Source organism: Babylonia areolata, chromosome 27 (genome assembly GCF_041734735.1).
Source record: "Babylonia areolata isolate BAREFJ2019XMU chromosome 27, ASM4173473v1, whole genome shotgun sequence".
Lineage (NCBI taxonomy): Eukaryota > Metazoa > Mollusca > Gastropoda > Neogastropoda > Buccinidae > Babylonia > Babylonia areolata.
This window is the reverse complement of record NC_134902.1, coordinates 29,871,201-29,894,550: the sequence shown is the minus strand read 5'-3', so window position 1 is coordinate 29,894,550 and position 23,350 is coordinate 29,871,201. Positions and strand designations below refer to the sequence as shown.

At 43.8% G+C, this 23,350-nt stretch overlaps 1 protein-coding gene across 1 annotated transcript in view; it reads right to left on the bottom strand.

Moving 5' to 3' along the window:
- The window catches only part of LOC143301636 (CD151 antigen-like), a 54,263-nt gene that overhangs the window by 7,308 nt on the left and 23,605 nt on the right, over positions 1-23,350 (bottom strand). Inside the window, exons 2-8 of the mRNA XM_076616060.1 lie at positions 21,882-22,053; positions 14,566-14,772; positions 9,844-9,918; positions 8,478-8,567; positions 7,008-7,094; positions 3,525-3,605; positions 1,344-1,427 (exon numbers count right to left, since the gene is read on the bottom strand). Of these exons, the coding sequence (XP_076472175.1) occupies positions 1,344-1,427; positions 3,525-3,605; positions 7,008-7,094; positions 8,478-8,567; positions 9,844-9,918; positions 14,566-14,772; positions 21,882-21,941 (684 nt within the window). The 5' untranslated portion in view covers positions 21,942-22,053. The remainder of the gene's footprint in view (positions 1-1,343; positions 1,428-3,524; positions 3,606-7,007; positions 7,095-8,477; positions 8,568-9,843; positions 9,919-14,565; positions 14,773-21,881; positions 22,054-23,350) is intronic.

The window sequence follows — 23,350 nt, the reverse complement described above, 5'->3', positions numbered from 1 at the left end:
ACACATTCAAGTACACACCTAATCACTCATGAGCTTATTACACCAGTGAAACTGCACACACATTTGTTAGAGAGAAAGATATTTAGATGGTGAAAGTTTGCGAGAGGTAGGTACAGAGACAGAGATATGTACTTAGAAATCAAGAAAGTGTGGATAGTTATTCATTAATTAACAAATAGTAAAGAGTGGTAACTCTCTCCATTCACAAGGTACACAACTTCAAGTGAGTGCTGCTTACGCTACCAATTCAGCCAGCACACGGGTAAAAAAAAAAAAAAAAAAGGTACATTGGAACAAACCCAGACACTTCCTCAAAAAAGGAAGCGCCGTGCCGCGCCTGTTCTTGGTTTGTTCCAATATACCTTTTATTTACCTGTGTGCTAGCTGAATCGGTAGTGTAAGCACTTGAAGTTGTGTACCTTGTGAATGGAGAGAGTTACCACCCTTTACTATCTGTTAATCATTTCATCTCCATGCCTAACTGTTTGTTCATTTAAGTCTTATCATGTTTTAGGTTTCTTTACTTAAATGATTTCCTCTTACCCGTTGATTCATTTAAGGAAGGGAGTAGAGTCATTCATTTATTTGTTATTTCACTTTGTGTCTTAGAATGTTGTATTTTTCATACCTGAATATTTTTCTTTTACCTGATGACTGGTGTGCGCATGGCGTGAAAGCTGCACCAGTTATTAGTTTGTTTTTACATCAAGTATTTATCAGTTGATGAGTGTCTGAGTGAGCATTAGGAAAGATTTCTGTTTTCACTGTTTGAAGAGATAATGGGCTCAACAGCCAAGTGGAATGTTTGAAGAGATAATGGGCCCAACAGCCAAGTGGTTAAAGTGTTGGACTGAGGGTCCTAATTTCGAATCCCTTGGTAACAGCACTTGGTATGTAAAGGGTGATATTTTTCCAATCTGCCAGATCAACATATGTGCATAACTGCAAGAATCCCCTTCATGTGTATATGCACACAGAAGATCCAAAATGCACATTGGACATCCTGTAATCCATGTCAGCATTCGGTGGGTTATGGAAATAAAAACATACACAGCATGCACATCCCCTAAAATGGAATATAGCTGCCTACAAAAACTGCCATACACCTAAAATCTTACATGTCTGTGTAAGTGTGTCGGAATGAAATCTGAGTGAATGACACAGGAAACGAATTATAAGTGCTCAGTGGCAGCTGTCAGTCGGCTCTACCCACGTAGGCAACCTGTTGTGCAAATGACTCCATGTTTGTAAAACACTCAGAGCTTGGTCTCCGACCGAGCATAGGTGCTATATAAGTATCTATATCATCATCATGAAGCATTTTGAACTGAAAGGGGAATCACCTGCAGGGCAGCAATGCCACAGCCAACACCAATGAGGATCGTGCTGTGGTCCTCCATCCACTCAACCAGCTTGTCCTGGCAGCCCTGCACACACACACACATACATACACCAACCTCTCAATCAACAGGCAATTGGTTAAAGCGTTCCAACTTCAATCTGTGGGTCCAGGTTCGATTCCCTGTCACAGCACTGGTGGTGGGTAAAGGGTGAAGATTTCACCGATCTCCAAGGTCAACAGATGTGCAGACCTGATAGTCCTGGTGGTGGGTAAAGGGTGGAGATTTCACCGATCTCCAAGGTCAACAGATGTGCAGACCTGATAGTTCTGGTGGTGGGTAATGGGTGGAGATTTCACCGATCTCCAAGGTCAACAGATGTGCAGACCTGATAGTTCTGGTGGTGGGTAATGGGTGGAGATTTCACCGATCTCCAAGGTCAACAGATGTGCAGACCTGATAGTTCTGGTGGTGGGTAAAGGGTGAAGATTTCACCGATCTCCAAGGTCAACAGATGTGCAGACCTGATAGTCCTGGTGGTGGGTAAAGGGTGGAGATTTCACCGATCTCCAAGGTCAACAGATGTGCAGACCTGATAGTGCCTGAAACCCCCCTTTGTGTATATTCGCATGCAGAAGATCAAATACCTATGTTTTAAACATTACATAATCCATGTGCCAGCATTCGCTGGGTTATGGAAACAAAACACACCTGGCATGCACCCCACCCCCACACCCATCCCACCCCTTCACCCCCAGGAAACAAGAGTATTACTGCCTACATGGCAGTCCATGAATGAAGAAGAAGAGGAAAAACCTCTCAGTCCATCACACCAAGAGCATGTTGCACACAGGACCTTCGTCAATCATCTCATCTGAATGACTAGACGCTCAGTTTGATTCTCCAGTCAAACTTGGGAGAAAAAGCGAGAGTGGGATGTGAACCCAGACCCTAACCGACACTGTATTGGCAGACAAGCATCTTAACCACTCTGCCACCATGTTCCTTGACAAACAACCAAATGTACTTTTAAAATAAAAAAAACATTGAAAAAAAAAACAACAAAAAAACCTTTGCTGCTCATAACCCAACTGTTCACACAGGGCCACATCATGTCTAGAACAACTGTTAATTTTGGTCCTGTGAAACACACTCTCTCTCTCTCTCTCTCTTTCACACACACACTCTCTCTCTCTCTCTTTTTCACACACTCTCTCTCTCTCTCTCTCTCTCTCTCTCTTTCACACACACACACTCTTTCTCTCTCTCCCTCTCTCTCTTTCACACACACACAGACAACAAATCAAGCCAAAGTACAGTCTCATTCATGCACATAGACCCTGACCATACAACTGACGATGACCAATTCCATCGATCTCATCAAATAGTCAACAACCAAAGACAACACAAACAAACAGCTTCTTTACAATTTTTGTACTCTCCCAGAAAAGCATTTTCATAACAATCAGAACATGTTGAAATAACTGATTATTGTCTGTTTCTAAGCCAAATGCTGATGTTGAAAAAGCAGTTCCAGAGAAAATGACTGTTTAAGCTTACCACACACACACACACACACACACACACACACACACACACACACACACACAGAGTCAACCAAAAACACTTGGTTATTACACAGACTTGCACCGTGTGTCAACACACACATGAGCCAAGAAAGAACATAAAAGTATCAAAAATCTAATAGCAACAAAAAAAGAGAAAGCAAAATTTCCAGGTTGACCATCTGCAAAACTGGTCTATGGGACTCACAACTGAAAGACATACTTCACCATCCAAACACAATAAAGCTGATGCAGATCAGGATGAGACAGTGAGGCCAGCCACCATGGTCACATTGCAGAGGAGGACGTGTGTTCATGCCCCATCAGAGAGGGTTTTTTTTGTTGCTGTTTTCTTTTATCCTGGCCAGCAGCCAGTTCCTACACACAGTTGAGTGTGTTACAGGATCAAACAGGAAGACTGGGACCACATGGTTGTGGGTCATCCACTTTGCGAATGCGTCTTTGGATGAGTGTTGTTCAAACGTCCATAAGAAGCACCGTGTGTCTAAGCCTCATTGACACACCAGGATATGTCACAAGAGTACAGCCATGTCAAGCAGTCCCAAACCTAAACACACACACACACACAAAGAATGTAATGATGGGAATCGCTACTTACTTCTTTGTAGAATGAATCCTGGTCAGTTCTCTCCTGGCAATCTTTCAAGTTCACGTTGGGCTTGCAGCAAGATGCAGGGATCTGAAACATATTTGCAGTGCTAACAGGCCATTGTGGACCTAAGTGCGGTTCTCACCTCAGCAGTCTACCTTTTGCTCCACTCCTTTGCTGCCATAGACGACTTAAGTCAATTAGACAGTTCACCGTCACTGGTGACTTTAGTCGACTAGACAGTTCACCGTCACTGGTGACTTTAGTCAACTAGACAGTTCACCGTCATTGGTGACTTTAGTCGACCAAACAGTTCATCGTCATTGGTGACTTTAGTCGACTAGACAGTTCACCGTCACTGGTGACTTTATTCGACTAGACAGTTCACCGTCATTGGTGACTTTAGTCGACCAGACAGTTCACCGTCATTGGTGACTTTAGTCGACCAGACAGTTCACCGTCATTGGTGACTTTAGTCGACCAGACAGTTCACCGTCATTGGTGACTTTATTCGACTAGACAGTTCACCGTCATTGGTGACTTTAGTCGACCAGACAGTTCACCGTCATTGGTGACTTTAGCTGTCTTTGAGTGGTCATCATAACAAAGCTTGACAGCCGCAGCACAACAGAACAATGACTCTTTCCCCCCCTTGACCGAGTTTCAAGTGGACAAGTCAAATCAAATCAATCAAATCAAAAACACTTTATTAATCCACATGGAAATTAAGTTGTGCAATCACAGGCTCATTGTAAACACTGGCATAAAATCATGCGCAACATAAGAAGAGATTAAAACTAGTCAAATAAGAATTCCCAATAGCTGACGATATACTAACCCCCCGACTCCCCACACACACATACTCATGTTAAGACAATAGGGTATTGCACAACAATATTAACAAATGAAAACATCCAACAACAAAAAAGGGTATAAGATTACTAAAAATGACATGCGCGCACGCACGCACACACACCCACACACACATACACACACATGCACACACACACACACACACACACACACACGTTAAGACCATAAGGTATTGTACAACAATACATAAATAAAAACATCAAGGGAATAAATCGTATATATAAGTAAAATGCACACACACACACACACACACACACACACGCACACACACACACTCACACACACACAAACAACGTATGCATGCACATAACATATGTCACGCCAGTAAGATTAAAACATTAACATTAAGATACATGAAATCCAAGTAAAATAAGAAAATATTTAAAAATCACTTCCGATCACACACACACACAAATGCTTGCTTGCCCGTGCTCACCCGCTCAGTCCCACATGCACGCATAATGTCTGCTCCCATACACTCGTCTGCTGGTGAAGTTCAGGTGTTGCTGTGGCGAGGGGGCTTGGGGGGTGGGAGGGTTCACTTAGTGTATTGGATGTTTTGATTGTGTGCGCGAATGGCTGTAGGAATAAATGAATTAATGTATCGAGATGTTCTTGCTCGTGGAGCTCTAAACCTACCACTTATGTCTGACCTTCTGCTATTAATGTCATCATGTAGTGGGTGTCTTACGTCGGTCAAAATTGTTATTAGTCTGTCAGTCAGTTTTCTATTGTGCATGTCGCTAAAGGTGTCTTGTCTTATACCCACCACCCCACCCGCTTTCCTAATGACTTTTTCCAACCTGTCTTTGTCATGTTTGGTCAGGTTTTCCCCCCAGCACACGGCTCCGTATGTTAAAACACTACAGACAACAGATGTGTAAAACATTTGGAGCATCTGCTTGCATACATTAAAAGATTTCATTTTTCTAAGACAGTACATGCGACTGTTGCTCTTTTTAATGAGTGCAGTTGAGTTTTCATTCCAAGACAGCTTATTGTCGATTATCACACCGAGATATTTGTATGAGTCTTCTGAGACAACCAAACTGTACGACTGAGAGTGCCGAATCTAAAATATTCAGCACTGGGGAGTGTTTTTCACACAGAAACTTGGTAATAAAAGGGTTAAGGGGACTGATAGGCATGTTGGCTTTGTGCAAAGATCAGACATCCAATTTTTGTTGTTGATTTTTTTTTTTACAATAGATGTGGCGTAGCATACATGGATCTGTCTGCACACTCTAACACCTCCTTTATTCTGAAACTGAAACTCAGGGGAAGATACATCTACAGTTCCAGCTTTCAGTTTCAAGGTGATGTCAAAGCCTGCAAACTGATCCATATGTGCTACACCACACCTGCTGTAAATGAATAAATAATAAAAAAATAAAAGAGTAGATGCCTGATCTTTGAATCAACCAAGTGTGCTGATCAGACACACAACCTGCTGTAAATGAATAAATAATAAAAAAAATAAAAGAGTAGATGCCTGATCTTTGAATCAACCAAGTGTGCTGATCAGACACAGCCATCTATCTACTGTACACATCTACATCTATCATAGAAAGATGTAAAACTGATGCTCACACACACACACACACACACACACACACACACACACACTACCACACACACACACTACACACACACTGCTGAACTTTGTTCACTCAAGAAAGACAAAAAACAACAGAAGTGCATTAGTTTCAACAACACATGAATATGCATCTGAACTGTATTTACACTGTATTGTATTGTATTACATTTATGTCACAACAGATTTGTCTGTGAAATCTGAGCTGCTCTCCCTAGGAAGAGCAAACCAACATGTTTTCAATAGCACATATCCACACAAAAGTTTCTTTTATTACAAAACAAAATAAAAACAACCACCATCCCACTCCACCCCCTCCAATCCCCCAAAAAGCACACACACAAAAAGTTTCACAAATACATATACACACTGTCTGTTTACTTTAAAAAAAAACAAAAAAAACAAAACATCAACACAGACATGGCCCTTACCTCACCCACCTCTCCAGTAAATCAACAATGTGCTCAACAGCTGAGTGCTTAAAGCTTTGGACTTTAAATCTGAGGGTCCTGGATTCGAATCTTGGTAATGACGCCTGGTGGGTTGATGGTGGAGGTTTTTCCAATCTCCAAGATCAACATGTGCAAACCTGAAAGTGCCTGACCCCCCTTTGTGTGTATGAAACATGCAGAAGATTAAATACCCATGTTAAACATTAAAGATATTGCAATCCATGTAAGCATTCAGTGGGTTATAGACACAAGAACATACCCAGCATGCTCATCCCCGAAAATGGGGTATGGCTGCCTACATGGCAGGTTAAATAAACAAAATGGTCATACATGTAAAATGTTACATGTCTGTCTGAGTGTGTATGTGTGCGTGACTGAAACTTGATTGAATGACACAGAAAACGAATGATGAGCACCCGATGGCAGCTGTCAGTCGGCTATACCCAGGCAGGCCGGCTGTTGTGCAAATGACTCATTGCTTGTAAAGCTTGCTTAGAGCTTGCTCTCCAACTGAGGATAAGCGCTATATAAGTATCCATATCATATCATCATGACGCAACCTGAGCTCTTTACCTCGTAAGAGATGTTCTTCTTCTCGTTTTCTTTATACCACGTGCTGTTTTCATAGTCCTTAGGACCCGAGGCGCCACAGCATTCCAGCTGCACACACACACACACACACACACACACATAATGTGAGAGTCAGATCAGTTCAGTACAGTACAGTTGCTCAAGGGGGCGTCATTGCACTCGGACAAATCCATGGACACTACGACATCTGCAAAGCAGATGTCTGACCAGCAGCATAACCCAATGCACCTAGCCAGGCCTTGAGAGAAAATAAAAGAAAATGAAAAGTAGTGACGGAGTTATATCAGTTTTGGATGGTTTGTTTTGCTCCTCTTTGTTATACAGGATAACATAGGATCTGATCAGACAGGACAGATGCTCCAGTCATGATTATGATCATGTTACTTAACGTTACATCACATTACATTATGTTAGGGTCCTGTGTCGTAACGCACTGCGCTGTGTTTCATCAGCCCTTAACAGGTTTCACTGCATGGAATTCAGGCTGCTCTCCCTTCAATCCTCTTCTCTAACCCCTCTGCCCCCTACTCCAAATACCCGACATCCCCCCACCCCTCTTTTCTCTTCTATTCTGCCTGTCCAGATGTGTATTTGCTTTCTATTAAGGAGCGTTTTCCAACAAAACTTTTGCCATAGGCAACTCTTTTCTTGCTGTCTCATCCTGAAGACTAGCATCCATACCATCGCTCAAGGTCTAATGGACGGGAGGAAAGTAAAAACCCAGTTCTGTGCAGGACTGGAACCTGCAGGGCACTCACTTATTCCCAGTCAGGTGCATTACCACGAGGCCACCGCTGTGGATGTCATGAGGTTTCTGCTGAAAAACAAAAAGCATCTACAGCAGAAAAAAGAAAACAAGAGAGGCAAGGCCTTCAAGACTCACTTGTGATAAATTAAGTCCCCTAGCATTAATTACAGAGTAATTTCCCTTTTTTACTATCTGCACCAAAACGTTTGCAAAACAAATAAAAATTCCATGCTTAGCAAAAGAAGTTTCTGTTTGAACAAAAAATGATAAAAATGACTCCTCTTGTTGTTGTGTCAGAATAAGAAGTCAGAGTGCCAAGTTTAGAGAATAAAAAAAAATATAAATATAACAGTAAATGCAGTTTGCATATAATTAGGCTTCTTTTATTTTTTTGTGCCCATCCCAGAGGTGCAATATTGTTTTAAACAAGATGACTGGAAAGAACTGAATTTTTCCTATTTTTATGCCAAATTTGGTGTCAACTGACAAAGTATTTGCAGAGAAAATGTCAATGTTAAAGTTTACCACGGACACACAGACACACACACACACACACACACAGACAACCAAACACTGGGTTAAAACATAGACTCACTTTGTTTACACAAGTGAGTCAAAAAGCATGGCCAATTCAGTGACCCCGGGGGTATAAGCCAAGGGGGGTATAAACAGGCTGCTACACCGGGGGGGAATGGGGATCTCACCTCCTTCTGCACAGCGTCAAAGGAATCTGGGTTCTTCAGGTAGTCTTCCTCGATGGACTTGATGATGCCCTTCTTGAACTCATCCTCGAGCTGTGATACACACACAAAACCACGTCAGATAGTAACCACAACATAGTAACAACACAAACAACAACAGGGTTGCAATAACAACACAGCAACAACATGAACAACTGCATGGTGACCACAACAACAAAACCTCTCAGATGATGTGTAATACACAACCAACGCATGAAAACCACCACAATAACAATATAGTAACAACCTCAACAACAATGCGGTAACAACTACAACAACAAATCTCAGATGATGTGTAACACACAACCCAAGTCTTACCACAACCATAACAACAACATGGTAACAACAACGACAACATGTAACAACATTAACAACAACAACATGGTAACAACAACATGATAACAACAACAATGCAGTAACAACAACAACACTGTAACAACCACAACAATGTGGTTACAACAACAACAACAATATGGTAACAACAACAACGTGGTAACAACAATAACATGGTAACAACAACAACAACATGGTGACAACAACACATCTCAGATGATGTGTAACACACAACCTATGCCTGACAACAACTACAACTTGGCAACAACTACAACACACACCCCACATCTGACAACTACAACCATAAACAGCAACATTTTTCAAACTACAACACAAACCACACATCTGACAACTACAACCATAAGCAGCAACATTTTTCAATGGTCTGTTGAACCCCAGAAACAAAAACAACAAGGAGAGTACAAAACAGACACTGAGCCCAATACTTTTCAGTGAAATCAGCTATATACATATACATACATACATGTAGATATATAGACAGATAGATAGACAGATAGATAGACAGATACATACATACATACAGACAGACAGACAGACAGATAGATAGATAAGTTCACAAAACAGGCACACACAAAAATGAGGTAGGGTGGTAGGAAGAAAGAATCACACACACACACACGCACACACACACACAAAATGAGGGTGCATGTGTGTGTGTGTGTGGGGGGGGGGGGGGGGTGCAGAGACTGACCTTATCTTTTGAGATGTACTTTCTTAGTTTCTTTGTTTCTTCAGATGGCTTGCAAAATAATGTTGTAAAAAAAAAAAAAAAAAAAAATCATTATAAGAAAAATAATAATGATTTTCAAAAAAGCAGTCGTTGCTCTGTCAATTTACCATATCAAAATATAATTTTGACTTAGGATTTTGTGCAAACTGAAACGAAAGCAGTGGTGAGGTGGACGGGACAGGTGGGTACAGGACAGGTAAGGTGGGGGTGGGGCTGGGGGTGTGTGGGGTGGGCTTGGAGACTGACCTTATCTTTGTAGACGGCGGCCAGGATGCCAGCAGCCAGCTCCCCAGCAAACACCAGGACCAGGAAGAAGATGTACTGCCATCACACACACACTTCTGACATTACTCACTGGTCAGTTCTCTCTCTCTCTCTCTCTCCCCCGCCTCCCACTTTCTCAGCAATCTCTCTCTCTCTCTCTCTCTCCCCTGCCTCCCACTTTCTCAGCAATCTCTCTCTCTCTCTCTCTCTCTCTCTCTCTCTCTCTCTCCCCCGCCTCCCACTTTCTCAGCAATCTCTCTCTCTCTCTCTCTCTCTCTCTCTGTTGATCAAATGCTAATAAGCAGAATATTATTTTGCACTTCAGGGGATACAAGGATCAACCCTCATCACCCCCTTGTCAATAGACCCTTACAGGTAATGACAAAATGTCAAAGCGTCAAAAGCGTCTCTCTCTCTCTCTCTCTCTCTCTCTCTCTCAGGCCTCTCTGTCTCTATATCTCTCTCCCCTATTCTCTCTTTCTCCCTCTCTCTCTTTCTTTTTTTCTTTCTTTCTCCTTGACCTATCTCTTTCTCTCCCTCTCTCCATCCTTATCTCTCCCCCCACTCTCTCTCTCTCACACTCTCTTTTTCTCTCCCTCTCACTTTCTCTGTCATCTCAGTCTCTTTCTCCTTCCTCTCTCCCTATCTCTTTCTCTTCCTCCATGTCTTTCTCCCCTCCCTCCTTTCTCTCTCCGTATTTCTCTCTCTCTGCCCTCCCTCTCCTTTCCTTTTTCTCTCTCTCTCTCTCTTTCTTTCTCATTCTCACTCTTTCTTTCTCATTCTCACTCTTTCTTTCTCATTCTCACTCTTTATTCTCTCTCTTTCTTTCTCATTCTCACTCTTTCTTTCTCATTCTCTCTCTTTCTTCTCATTTCTTCTCCTTCTCACTCTTTCCCTCATTGTCACATCTTCATTCTCCTTTCTCTGTCTCCCTTCTTGTCTCTTCTCACTCTCATTCTCCTCTTTCTTCTCATTCTGCCACTATTCTTTCTCTCTCCTCTCTTCTCCTCTGTCTTGCCCACTTCTTCCCTCTACTTTCCCTTCTCTCTAATCCCTCTTTCTTTCTACCTCTCTCTCTTCAACTCTTTTTCTTTTATCTCTCTCCCTCATTACATTATCCACTCCACCTTTTACACGCAACATCTTTTTTAGTAAATCATTATTTCCTTTCTCTTTCGTCTACTCTTTGCTTTGTCGCATCATCTTAGCCCATACACATTCTCCTCCTGGCTCCTGTCGCACACTCATCTCACTCATCCTTCTGCACCCCTTCATCCTCATCCACCTGCTTCTGACACTCTGTCTTCCATGTCTCACCATAATCCTCCATCTGCTGCCATTCTCCACACACAATCATCCATCACACTCATGCCATTTGCTGCACCATTTCACCATACATAACTCATCAGTTCACCCATTACATCCGAGCATGACACTTGCTGTTTTCGATTCATTGCGATATTCTCTCCACTTTCACCCCAATTACCACTCCAGCTCCATTAATAATTTCCAGTCTCCAGCAGCCTTTGCAGGGACCATCCACTCACACACCACTTCTCACCCCCATCTCACACTTTCAATCCATCCTCACCCCCTCTCATCTTTACTCAACAACACCTCTTTATCTCTCCATTTCTCCTACAGACTCGCACCGCGACATTGCAGCCATTCTCACCTCATTCATCACATCTCTCATTCCCACCTCTTCTTTCTACCTCACACCACACTCACATCTCACAACACTCGTTATTATATTTCCAGTTATACTTGTTGATATCTTACATTCTCTCTCTTCTATCATCAATACCACCACTCTTTACTTTTCTTATATTACTTTCTCTGTCATAACATTCTCTCTCTTTATTCTCTCTCTTTCTTTCTCATTCTCTCTCTTTCTTTCTCATTCTCACTCTTCATTCTCACTCTTTCTTTCTCATTCTCACTCTTTCTTTCTCATTCTCTCTCTTTCTTTCTCATTCTCTCTCTTTCTTTCTCATTCTCACTCTTTATTCTCTCTCTTTCTTTCTCATTCTCACTCTTTCTTTCTCATTCTCACTCTTCATTCTCTCTCTTTCTTTCTCATTCTCACTCTTCATTCTCACTCTTTCTTTCTCATTCTCACTCTTCATTCTCTTTCTTTCTCATTCTCACTCTTCATTCTCACTCTTTCTTTCTCATTCTCACTCTTCATTCTCTCTCTTTCTTTCTCATTCTCACTCTTCATTCTCTCTCTTTCTTTCTCATTCTCACTCTTCATTCTCACTCTTTCTTTCTCACTCTTTCTTTCTCATTCTCACTCTTTCTTTCTCACTCTTTCTTTCTCATTCTCACTCTTTATTCTCTCTCTTTCTTTCTCATTCTCACTCTTTCTTTCTCATTCTCTCTCTTTCTTTCTCATTCTCACTCTTCATTCTCTCTCTTTCTTTCTCATTCTCTCTCTTTCTTTCTCATTCTCACTCTTCATTCTCACTCTTTCTTTCTCATTCTCACTCTTTCTTTCTCATTCTCACTCTTCATTCTCTCTCTTCATTCTCACTCTTTCTTTCTCATTCTCACTCTTCATTCTCTCTCTTCATTCTCACTCTTTCTTTCTCATTCTCACTCTTCATTCTCACTCTTTCTTTCTCATTCTCACTCTTCATTCTCACTCTTCATTCTCACTCTTTCTTTCTCATTCTCACTCTTCATTCTCTCTCTTTCTTTCTCATTCTCACTCTTTCTTTCTCATTCTCTCTCTTTCTTTCTCATTCTCACTCTTTCTTTCTCATTCTCACTCTTCATTCTCACTCTTTCTTTCTCATTCTCACTCTTTCTTTCTCATTCTCACTCTTCATTCTCACTCTTTCTTTCTCATTCTCACTCTTCATTCTCTCTCTTTCTTTCTCATTCTCACTCTTTCTTTCTCATTCTCACTCTTTATTCTCTCTCTTTCTTTCTCATTCTCTCTCTATCCCCCACTCTCTCTCCCCAGCCCACTTTCTCAGCTTTCTCCTGCTCTCTGTCTCCCCCTCCTCTCTGTCTCCTTCTCCTCTCTCTCTCTCTCTCTCCTTCCACTTTCTCTGCCCACTATATCTCTTTCTCTCTCCCTCCCTCCTCTCTGTCTTGCCCACTCTCTCTTCCCTCCCTACTTTCCCTTCTCTCTCTCCCCTCTCTCTCTCTTTCTCTTCACCCTCTCTCTCTTCAACTCTTTTTTTTTATCTCCCTCCCTCACTCAACAATATCCAACTCCCACCCTTTTAACAACAGCAAAACGTCTTTATTTCATGAAGATACATATATTCCTCTCCTTTCATCTAAAAACCACAAAATTGTTTTGCATTAAATAAGGTACGCAACATTAGAGCCACAGTACCCACAATGTCCACCACCTATCAGCTCCCTGTCGCTACCACTCTACAACCAACCCCTCCCTGCACCCCCATCCAACCCCATCCCCATGCCCCTATCCCTGAACACACCTGCTCATCCCATGTCCACACACACACACACACACACACACACACACACACACACACACATGCATGAATGCACGCATGCACACACACACACACACACACACACACGTGCACGCCTGTATGCATGCACGCATGTAAACACACAAACACACACACACACACAAATAAATGAAATAAAACAAATCAACAGTCCCATTCCACACACACACACACACATGCATGCATGCATGCACACATGCACACACACAAACACACAACACACACACGTGCACGCCTGTATGCATGCACGCATGTACACACACAAACACACACACACACACACACAAATAAATAAAATAAAACAAGTCAACAGTGCCATTCCCAATGGTCCAGCCATCCAAAGCAGACACTTGCTATTGTGGAAGATCAGTTGCTAAAAGTCTACAACCACCATCACCACCCACCCAACTACCCACCCACACACCCATAAAAATAAAATGAAATAAACCACCGGCCCCAGCAGACACCATGTTGCAGAGGACCAAACCCAAACCCCACGCACACCTCCTCAACCCCCTGCTCCCTCCACACAAAAAATAAAAATAAACCAAATAAAACAAACAAAAAAAAAAACCCTTAAAACCCCAACACTCTCCATCCCTACAGACTCCGACCGACCAGGCCAAGCAGACACTGTTGCGGAAGACCACACCCCCCCTCAACCCCTAACAACGGACATCTCCTCAACCCCCCACCCCTCTTCCCCTTGTCCTCAACCACCCCTACACACACACACACACAAAGAATAAATTAATTAATTGATTAACTGATTAATTAAACAAACTTCTTCTTCTTCTTCTTCTTCTTCTGCATTCACTCGTACGCACACGAGTAGGCTTTTACGTGTATGACCGTTTTTACCCCGCCATGTAGGCAGCCATACTCCGTTTTCGGGGGTGTGCATGCTGGGTATGTTCTTGTTTCCATAACCCACCGAACGCTGACATGGATTACAGGATCTTTAACGTGCGTATTTGATCTTCTGCTTGCATATACACACGAAGGGGGTTCAGGCACTAGCAGGTCTGCACATATTTTGACCTGGGAGATCATAAAAATCTCCACCCTTTACCCACCAGGCGCCGTCACCGTGATTCGAACCCGGGACCCTCAGATTGACAGTCCAACGCTTTAACCACTCGGCTATTGCGCCCGTCATTAAACAAACAATTAATGAACCCCAACACTCTCCTCCCCAGCAGACTCTCACCAGCCCCAGCAGACACTTGGAGTTGCGGATGGCCCCGCAGCAGCCGGAGAAGCCGACCAGGAAGATGAAGGCACCGAAGGCCAGCAGCAGGTAGGCTGCGTGCTTGAAGTACTCCTGGTCCCCCGTGTGGATCACGTCGATCTTGTCCTCCAGGTTCGGGTCCACCAGGATCCAGATCCCCACGCCCAGGATGGCCACCCCAGACAGCTGTGCAGTGATGTTGTTGTTGTTATGATGAATTGTTGTTGTTGTTGTCGTCATTATCACTCCACATCCCATTGTTGTCGTCATCGTGTATGGTCGTCGTCATGAATATTTATCATTATCACCCCCCGCACCCCACATGCCACTGTCAACGTGTATGGTTGTCGCCATGAATATTTATCATTATCACCCCCCCCCCTCCTGCACATCCCATTGTCATTGTGCATGGTCATCATCATGGACCTTCATCATTATCACCCCCTTCCCCCTGCACATCCCATTGTCATTGTGCATGGTCATCATCATGGACCTTCATCATTATCACCCCCCTCCCTCTGCACATCCCACTGTCATCGTGCATAGTCATCATCATGGACCTTCATCATTATCACCCCCTTCCCCCTGCACATCCCATTGTCATTGTGCATGGTCATCATCATGGACCTTCATCATTATCACCTCCCACCCTCTGCACATCCCACTGTCATTGTGCATGGTCATCATCATGGACCTTCATCATTATCACCCCCCTCCCCCTGCACATCCCATTGTCATCATGCATGGTCATCATCATGGACCTTCATCATTATCACCCCCCTCCCCCTGCACATCCCATTGACATCGTGCATGGTCATCATCATGGACCTTCATCATTATCACCCCCCTCCCCCTGCACATCCCATTGACATCGTGCATGGTCATCATCATGGACCTTCATCATTATCACCCCCTTCCCCCTGCACATCCCATTGTCATCATGCATGGTCATCATCATGGACCTTCATCATTATCACCTCCCCCTGCACATCCCATTGTCATTGTGCATGGTCATCATCAAGGACCTTCATCATTATCACCCCCCTCCCTCACACGCCTCACAGTCATCATCTTGAATCTTCATTATCACCACCCTACCTCCCCCCCCCACCTACCCTGCACATGGTCATTAACAACCCACCCCACATCCCACTGTCAATGTGCATGTTTGTCATCTTGAATGTTCATTATTATCACCTCACCCCACATCACAATGTCATTGTGCAATGTTGCTATGTTCTGTGGTCATGGATCTGAAATGTCATCATCAAGCTACCCACCTCCACTGCCTATGCATTGCTATCATCCCCATCATGAATCATTGGCATGTACCATCATGTACCACTGCCCTTGCCACCATCATTGTCATCATGCACTGTTATTATCAAGCATCATCGTAATCACTCACCCCCATTCCCCACCCCACTCATTGTCATCTTGCATTGTATTGCATCATCAACATCATACATCATGCATCATCATCATCATCATCATCCCATCCACCCCTTGTCACCACTATGAAACATCATCATCAAACATCATTGTCGCACATCATCATCAACCCCACTGTCATCATGCACTGTCATTTCAATCATCATCACTGTCATCATGCACTGTCATTTCAATCATCATCACTGTCATCATGCACTGTTGTCACGCACCAATGCCATTCATCATCGTCATCACCCCCATTGTCATCATACACTGTTGTCTGTCATCACTCTCAATATCATCTCTGTTTACCTCCTCATCAAAATCAGCATCATCATTGTAACTGGTAATGGCAGCTGACTAGAATTACCAGCAGCAGTCTATAAGTAATTACAGCAGCAGCAGCAGCATTAGTTGTAGTCACTTTGCTGGCAATGGCAATAACAGAAGAGGTGGTAGTAGCAACACTGTTGATTAACAGAAACTTTATGATGCCGATAATGATTAACACATTGTTTGTAGCAGCAACGGTAACATGCAAGCACACACCCACACACACACACACACACACACACACAGCGCACCAAAACTGCAAAGAACACATGGCAGATTTACAGAATAAAACAACTTCAAATTGATAATTGTGTTTACTTTCCTTTGGTAAATACTCTTTGGTGTTTGTGTTTACTTCCAATGGTAAACACACTTTATAACTGTTCTATTTTTCTTTCCCTTTTTTTTAGTTCTCTGAAAAAGCTGGTGTGATAATTACTCGTTTTCGGGTTTGACATTTAACATTTGACATTGGCAAAGGCCGTATCAGGACTGTCCAACAATGTAAAAAAAATTCAACCATGTTAAAAACAAAACTGAAATGTATGACAAGAAAAATAATACATACCATCATAATTATTAAAAGCTCCTTAAGGCAAATAAGACAAAGCTGTGCTGGGGGTGTCAGCCCTTCCGCTAAAATTTATCACCCCCAGATCATTCTTCTTCTTCTTCTGTGTTCACTCGTATGCACATGAGTGGGCTTTTACGTGTATGACCATTTTTACCCAGCCATGTAGGCAGCCATACTCCGTTTTCGGGGGTGTGCATGCTGGGTATGTTCTTGTTTCCATAACCCACCGAATGCTGACATGGATTACAGGATCTTTAATGTGCATATTTGATCTTCTGCTTGCATATACACACGAAGGGGGTTCAGGCACTAGCAGGTCTGCACATATGTTGACCTGGGAGATCGTAAAAATCTCCACCCTTTACCCACCAGGCGCCATCACCGTGATTCGAACCCGGGACCCTCAGATTGACAGTCCAACGCTTTAACCACTCGGCTATTGCACCCGTCGCCCAGGTCATTCAAAACAAAACAAAAAACATCAAAAAGGAGAAATGAAAAAAAAAAAAAAAAAAAAAAAAAAAAGCCACTTCAAAGCCACACAAAAATTACTGTTATTCAAATGCCATATCTTGGCAAGTAACACAATGGAGTGGACAGCCGGTGCCCATCCCAGTGTTTACAACATCACTGAGTAAAAAAAACAAAACAACTGAAGATAGTACCATTAGAGTTCGGGGAAAAAATGAGAGAAAAAAAAGAGTCTAAGCTTGCTCCACAAAAAAGAGGGGGCGGGGAGGGGGGAGGAAGAAAAATCTATTAATAGTGATGGAAGGGTAGGAGTGGGGATAAGGGGGGGGGGAGGGAGGCAGAAACAGAGTGATAGAAAAGAGGAAATTTCTAGCACAGAATTTCCATAAGGCAGGGATGCTATATATGCTGAAAGACCCCAGCACCCCCAAGGGGGGAAGGGGGCGGAGGGGGTGGAGTTGGCTCCATGAAGCAAATTGTCTGCTAGCTGTGGCGATCTTGCCAAACCAGCATTCTGCCTCAGTGTTCAGCGCACCCAAGGAGCCATATACTGCCGGACAATGACGGGATTTTCATGGGGTTTTTTTTTCCCCTTTTCTTTTTCTGCTGCTTTCCCATGCCCATCGATCCTGATTCATTGAACCTATTCATTCACAGCCCCTGCTGATTTATACCCCAGGATAAATCTGGCTAGCCCCGATTAATCCCAGGGTCTGTGTAGACCAGCCTGGAATGACCACCACCTACCACCCACCCCACCCCCACGGTGGTAAACCTCAACTTGTCAGAACTGTTTGGGTTAAACCCCCCTCAGAATGGATAGAGGGTTTCATTCTATACTAGCTTGAAATTACCCTGCTGGGGGTAAATTTAGTCCAGTTAGAACTTATCCCCTTTCTTATTAGTTGACATTCAACTTCCAGGGACAGGGGGAGCAGGCATTGATTTTCTATTCAAATATGGATTGACCTCCACCAACTTTCACTAGTTGTACTCATTTAGTAGGACTCCCCTCCTGCCCCGCCCCCTCCCCCCTACTTTTTCTCCCATAAAGTTGTAGTGGAAAAGGAGGTGTGCAGGAGGTGGGACAGCTGACGAAGGCTTGACCAGAACAACCACCCTTCCTGTTCTGATAGTTCGAGTAAACCCACACAACAGCCGTAATTTCAAAATAATGAAGAAAAGGGGGTGGCAAAAATGACATCACGGGTCACTCAAGGCTGGCCTAGAATAGCCCCGGGGTAAAATCCAGTATGGGGGTAGTTTGAAGCTTTTACACCGTCCTGCCTGCCTGCCTCCTGCCCCTCTCCTGGGACCACTCTTCCAGGATTTCCCCCCAAAGCCGTCCCATGTACTGCCCACTCCACTCTGTCTTCATACTTCTTTTCTTCTACCTTCTGGGGTTTTTTTTTCTTCTTTTTTCTGCTCCATCATCCACGCTTATTAGGGGCATAACATCCCCCTGGCCCTCCCCTCTCCCTACACACACACACATCTCTCTTCCCCCCACCGCTCATCCCCAAATCTATCATATCCAGTAACATCCAAGTCTGTGGGGCATGTGTGTGGTGAGGTGCCCACTGACAATTTATGATTTTGTTTTGCTTCTTGTTACACATGATTTTGTGAATTGTGTGTAATCATGTTCACGTTCAGCTTAGTTTGTTGATGTCAATGTTGTTGTTTTTCATCCCCTTGGGAAAAATTGACGAAATAATCACCGTCACAGGCCTGTTCTAGGTTTATATGCATATGTCACTTTTTTTTCTTCTTCTTTGTTCGTGGGCTGCAACACCCACATTCAACCATATGTACACGAGTGGGCTTTTACGTGTATGACCGATTTTACCCCACCATGTGGGCAACCATACTCCGTTTTGGGGGGCTGTCAATTTTTCTTTCCTAGGTTTATGTGCAACAATGTACTTGTCTAACTTTCTTTTCAATGTGTCTTTTTTTTTTCTTCTTCTTCTTTTTTCTTTACATTCTACAGGATAACACTTTTCAAACCAGATTTTGCCTATATGTCTGACTGGGCTTTAAGCAACAAAAGAAAGAAAAGAATAAAGTAAAGAAAGAGAGAAAGAAAGAAACGCTCATTTGTTTTCCCACCCACAGCCCCCAGTTCTCCAGATTAGTAAAAAGGAATTCCGTCAAATCCAGGTCATCAACAAAGCCACACACCAGAGGAGACCCTGCAATGCTTGCTACTGTGTCACAGTGGTGGTGGTAATCAACAGTGCCTGTTCTGATTCAATGAAGGCAGGACGCCCGCCACCTACACAGTAATCACAGCTTTGCTGCAGAGCCAGACTGAGCCGAGTGACAGGAGTTTTTTTCTTCTACAGCCTTTCTCTTGAAAACATCTGCCTTTCTTCATGCTACCAGGAGCACATGCCGTATGGTTCAAACAAAAAGTGCTGTGTTCAGCTCAAGGGTAACTGGCAATGTAAGCAAGCAAGACAAGAATCAGTCAACAATCTCAGCCAAAAATGAAATCTGATGTTCATGAGCGAACACACACACACACACACACACACACACACACACACACACAGAGTTAAGGGTATTAGAACACAAAGAACACATATACCCATGCACACAAGTGCATGCACATGCACACACACACACACACACACACACAGAGAGCTACAGGCATTAGAACACACACACACACACACACATACACACACACACACACACACACACACACAGGCATTAGAAAATACACATAGGAACATATATGTGTACACACGCGTGCGCACGCACACACACACACACACACACACACACACACAAACACGCACGCATGCAGGCAGGCACACACACACACACACACACACACAAACACGCACGCATGCAGACACACACACACACACACACACACACACACAAACACGCACGCATGCACGCGCGCGCACGCACACACACACACACACAAAACAGCACAAAACAGCAGGTCACAACGACACATCTGTCCCTTGCTGCAAGCAAACAACTTTCCCCTCGCCCCACCCCACCTCAGCAAACTGACATGATGGGGTCACCACCAGAATGCACACAGTGTCTGACACCATCCCCCTCCCTTCTTTCATGTCCTCAACAAACACACTTTGTAAATAAAACGCAGTCTGTAAATCACAGAGAAGGTATGTTGAAGAAACATAATCCTCACGATTACAGTCGTTAGGATGGCATCACTGGTGGTCCAGTGGTATTGCGCCTGACTTGGAAGTGAGTGTCCATGGGTTCGAGCCCCTGATATGGACCACAGTTTTTCATTCTCCACTGCACTAGACTGTAAGTGGCGGTCTGGGTTCCAGCCTTTCGGACGAGCTAGATGAGATAAACTGAGGTCCTGTGTGCACCATGTACTTTGCACATGTAAAAAAAAAAAACCCATGTCAACAAAAGGACTGTCCCGTAGCAAAATTCTGTGGAAAAATCCACTCTGACGGTGAAACAAATAAGCCTGTGGTGCTACACTGTCGCGACACACTTCCCCTGAGGAGGAGCTAAGCCTGAATTTCACACAGAGAAATCGGCTGTGAAATAAAAAAAAAAAAAAAAAAAGGTTGGGCATTGTGGTGGCTAATCAGTATCTCCAGTAAAATAACCAATCCAAAGGCAACACACACAAGCACACATGCAAACCCACCCCACCCCCAAACACACACACACACAAACACACATGTGCATGTGTGCAGACACACACACATGCACATACACAAACGCACATGCATACATACACATACAGAACTCAGAGCCAGAGACAAATGAGAGTGGGGGAAGAAGGGAGTTATGGGGGGGAGGGGTTGGGGGGGGGGAGTTCTCATAGGTCATTAATATTTCTGTTTATTATCATTGTTCACTAATTTTATGACAACAAACTGAAAACATCACAAACATATGCATGCACTTGCAGCACATTCATTTCAACTCACACACAGACACACACACAGACACACACAAAGAGACACAGGCACACATACAAGTGCATGCATGCACACACACACACACACAGATTCCTTCCAAAACACACGCATACAAAATTTCAGAACACACACACACACACACACATGCACTTACACATACACACACTCACACCCTTCTCCCCCCACCCCCCCACACACACAACACACACCCTCCCACCCCTAAAACACACACACACACACCCACACAACAACCATCCCCCCCACCTCCACCCCCCATCCTTGTCCCCTCCTCACACAACAACAAAAAACACTCCACACCCCACACCACATCACACACACCATCCCACACACCCACAACAACAACTCCACACACCCACACCACATCACACACACACACCCACAACAACAACTCCACACAACCCCACACCACATCACACACACACCCACAACAACAACTCCACACAACCCCACACCACATCACACACCCACAACAACAACTCCACACAACCCCACACCACATCACACACACACACCCACACACCCAACCTTACCCAGAAGATAAAGTTGAAGATGATCAATAACATCCGCGCGAAGCTCGCTCCACAGTTCATGGTGACGGGTAGTAAGGCGGACGACGGTTGTGGGGGGAAGGCAAGGAGACTACTACGACGACGGCGATGCGCACCGGGCAAAGAGACGAACAGCCAACTGGATCACACCACCCTGCAATCAATACCAGCATGCTTCGTCTCAAGCTTATTCGGCCAAGTCCCATCATGCTCCGCTTCCTTCCTCCACTGTCCAGGAAGCGCATTCACCTTTAATAGCAGACCACCCCACCCCTCCCCTCCACTCCACTCCCTCCCTCCACCCATCCCTCACCCACACACACACACATGCTATCTATAACCAAAGTCTCCCTTGTCATATCTGTCCAAAGTATCCCTCCTTCCATCACTGTCAGAGGCGGGGTTGGGGGTGGGGTGGGGGTTGGAAGAGGAAGGAGGGAGGTAGGGTGACGAATGGGGTTTCATAATGAAGATGATAATAGTGATGATGATGAAGGTGGTGGTGGTGATGACGGTGATGATGATGATGATGGAGATGATAATGGTGATGGTGATGATGATGATGATGGTATGGTGATGAAAATGATGATGATGATGCTTATGATGATGATGATGATGCTGATGATGATGGTGGTGGTTGTGATGATGATGATGATGATGATGATTGATACAGTAATGATTATGATGATGGTGGTGGTGTATTCTTCTTCTTCTTCTTCTGCGTTCGTGGGCTGCAACTCCCACGTTCACTCGTATGTACACGAGTGGGCCTTTACGTGTATGACCGTTTTTACCCCGCCATGTAGGCAGCCATAATCCGTTTTCGGGGGGGTGCATGCTGGGTATGTTCTTGTTTCCATAACCCACCGAACGCTGACATGGATTACAGGATCTTTCACGTGCGTATTTGATCTTCTGCTTGCATATACACACGAAGGGGGTTCAGGCACTAGCAGGTCTGCACATATGTTGACCTTGGAGATCGCATATGTTGACCTTGGAGATCGTAAAAATCTGTGGTGGTGTATGATAGTGATAGTAATGATGACGATGATGAAGGTGATGATGATGACGACAATGGTGATGATAATGGTGATAATAGTGATGATAAAGAGGAGGAGGATGGTGATGGTGATGATGGTGATGATGATGATGATGATGATGACAGTTATGATGATGATGATGATGATGATGATGATGATGATGACAGTGATGATGAAGAGATGATGAGGAGGATGGTGATGATACCAGGAAGTTGTATTCTTGGCTCTGAGACTACATGACATGGCTGTCTTCTCTGTGTTTTCTTCCTGTGCTTACGAGTGTGCAGTTACAGCTGGGTCTTTCATACGTTTTGTCAGTCCAGTTGTTGTTGTTTTTTCAGAAATGTACTTTGTTTGCACTTGTCACAATAGGGGCTGTCCAGTTTTTTTTCAGAAATGTACTTTGTT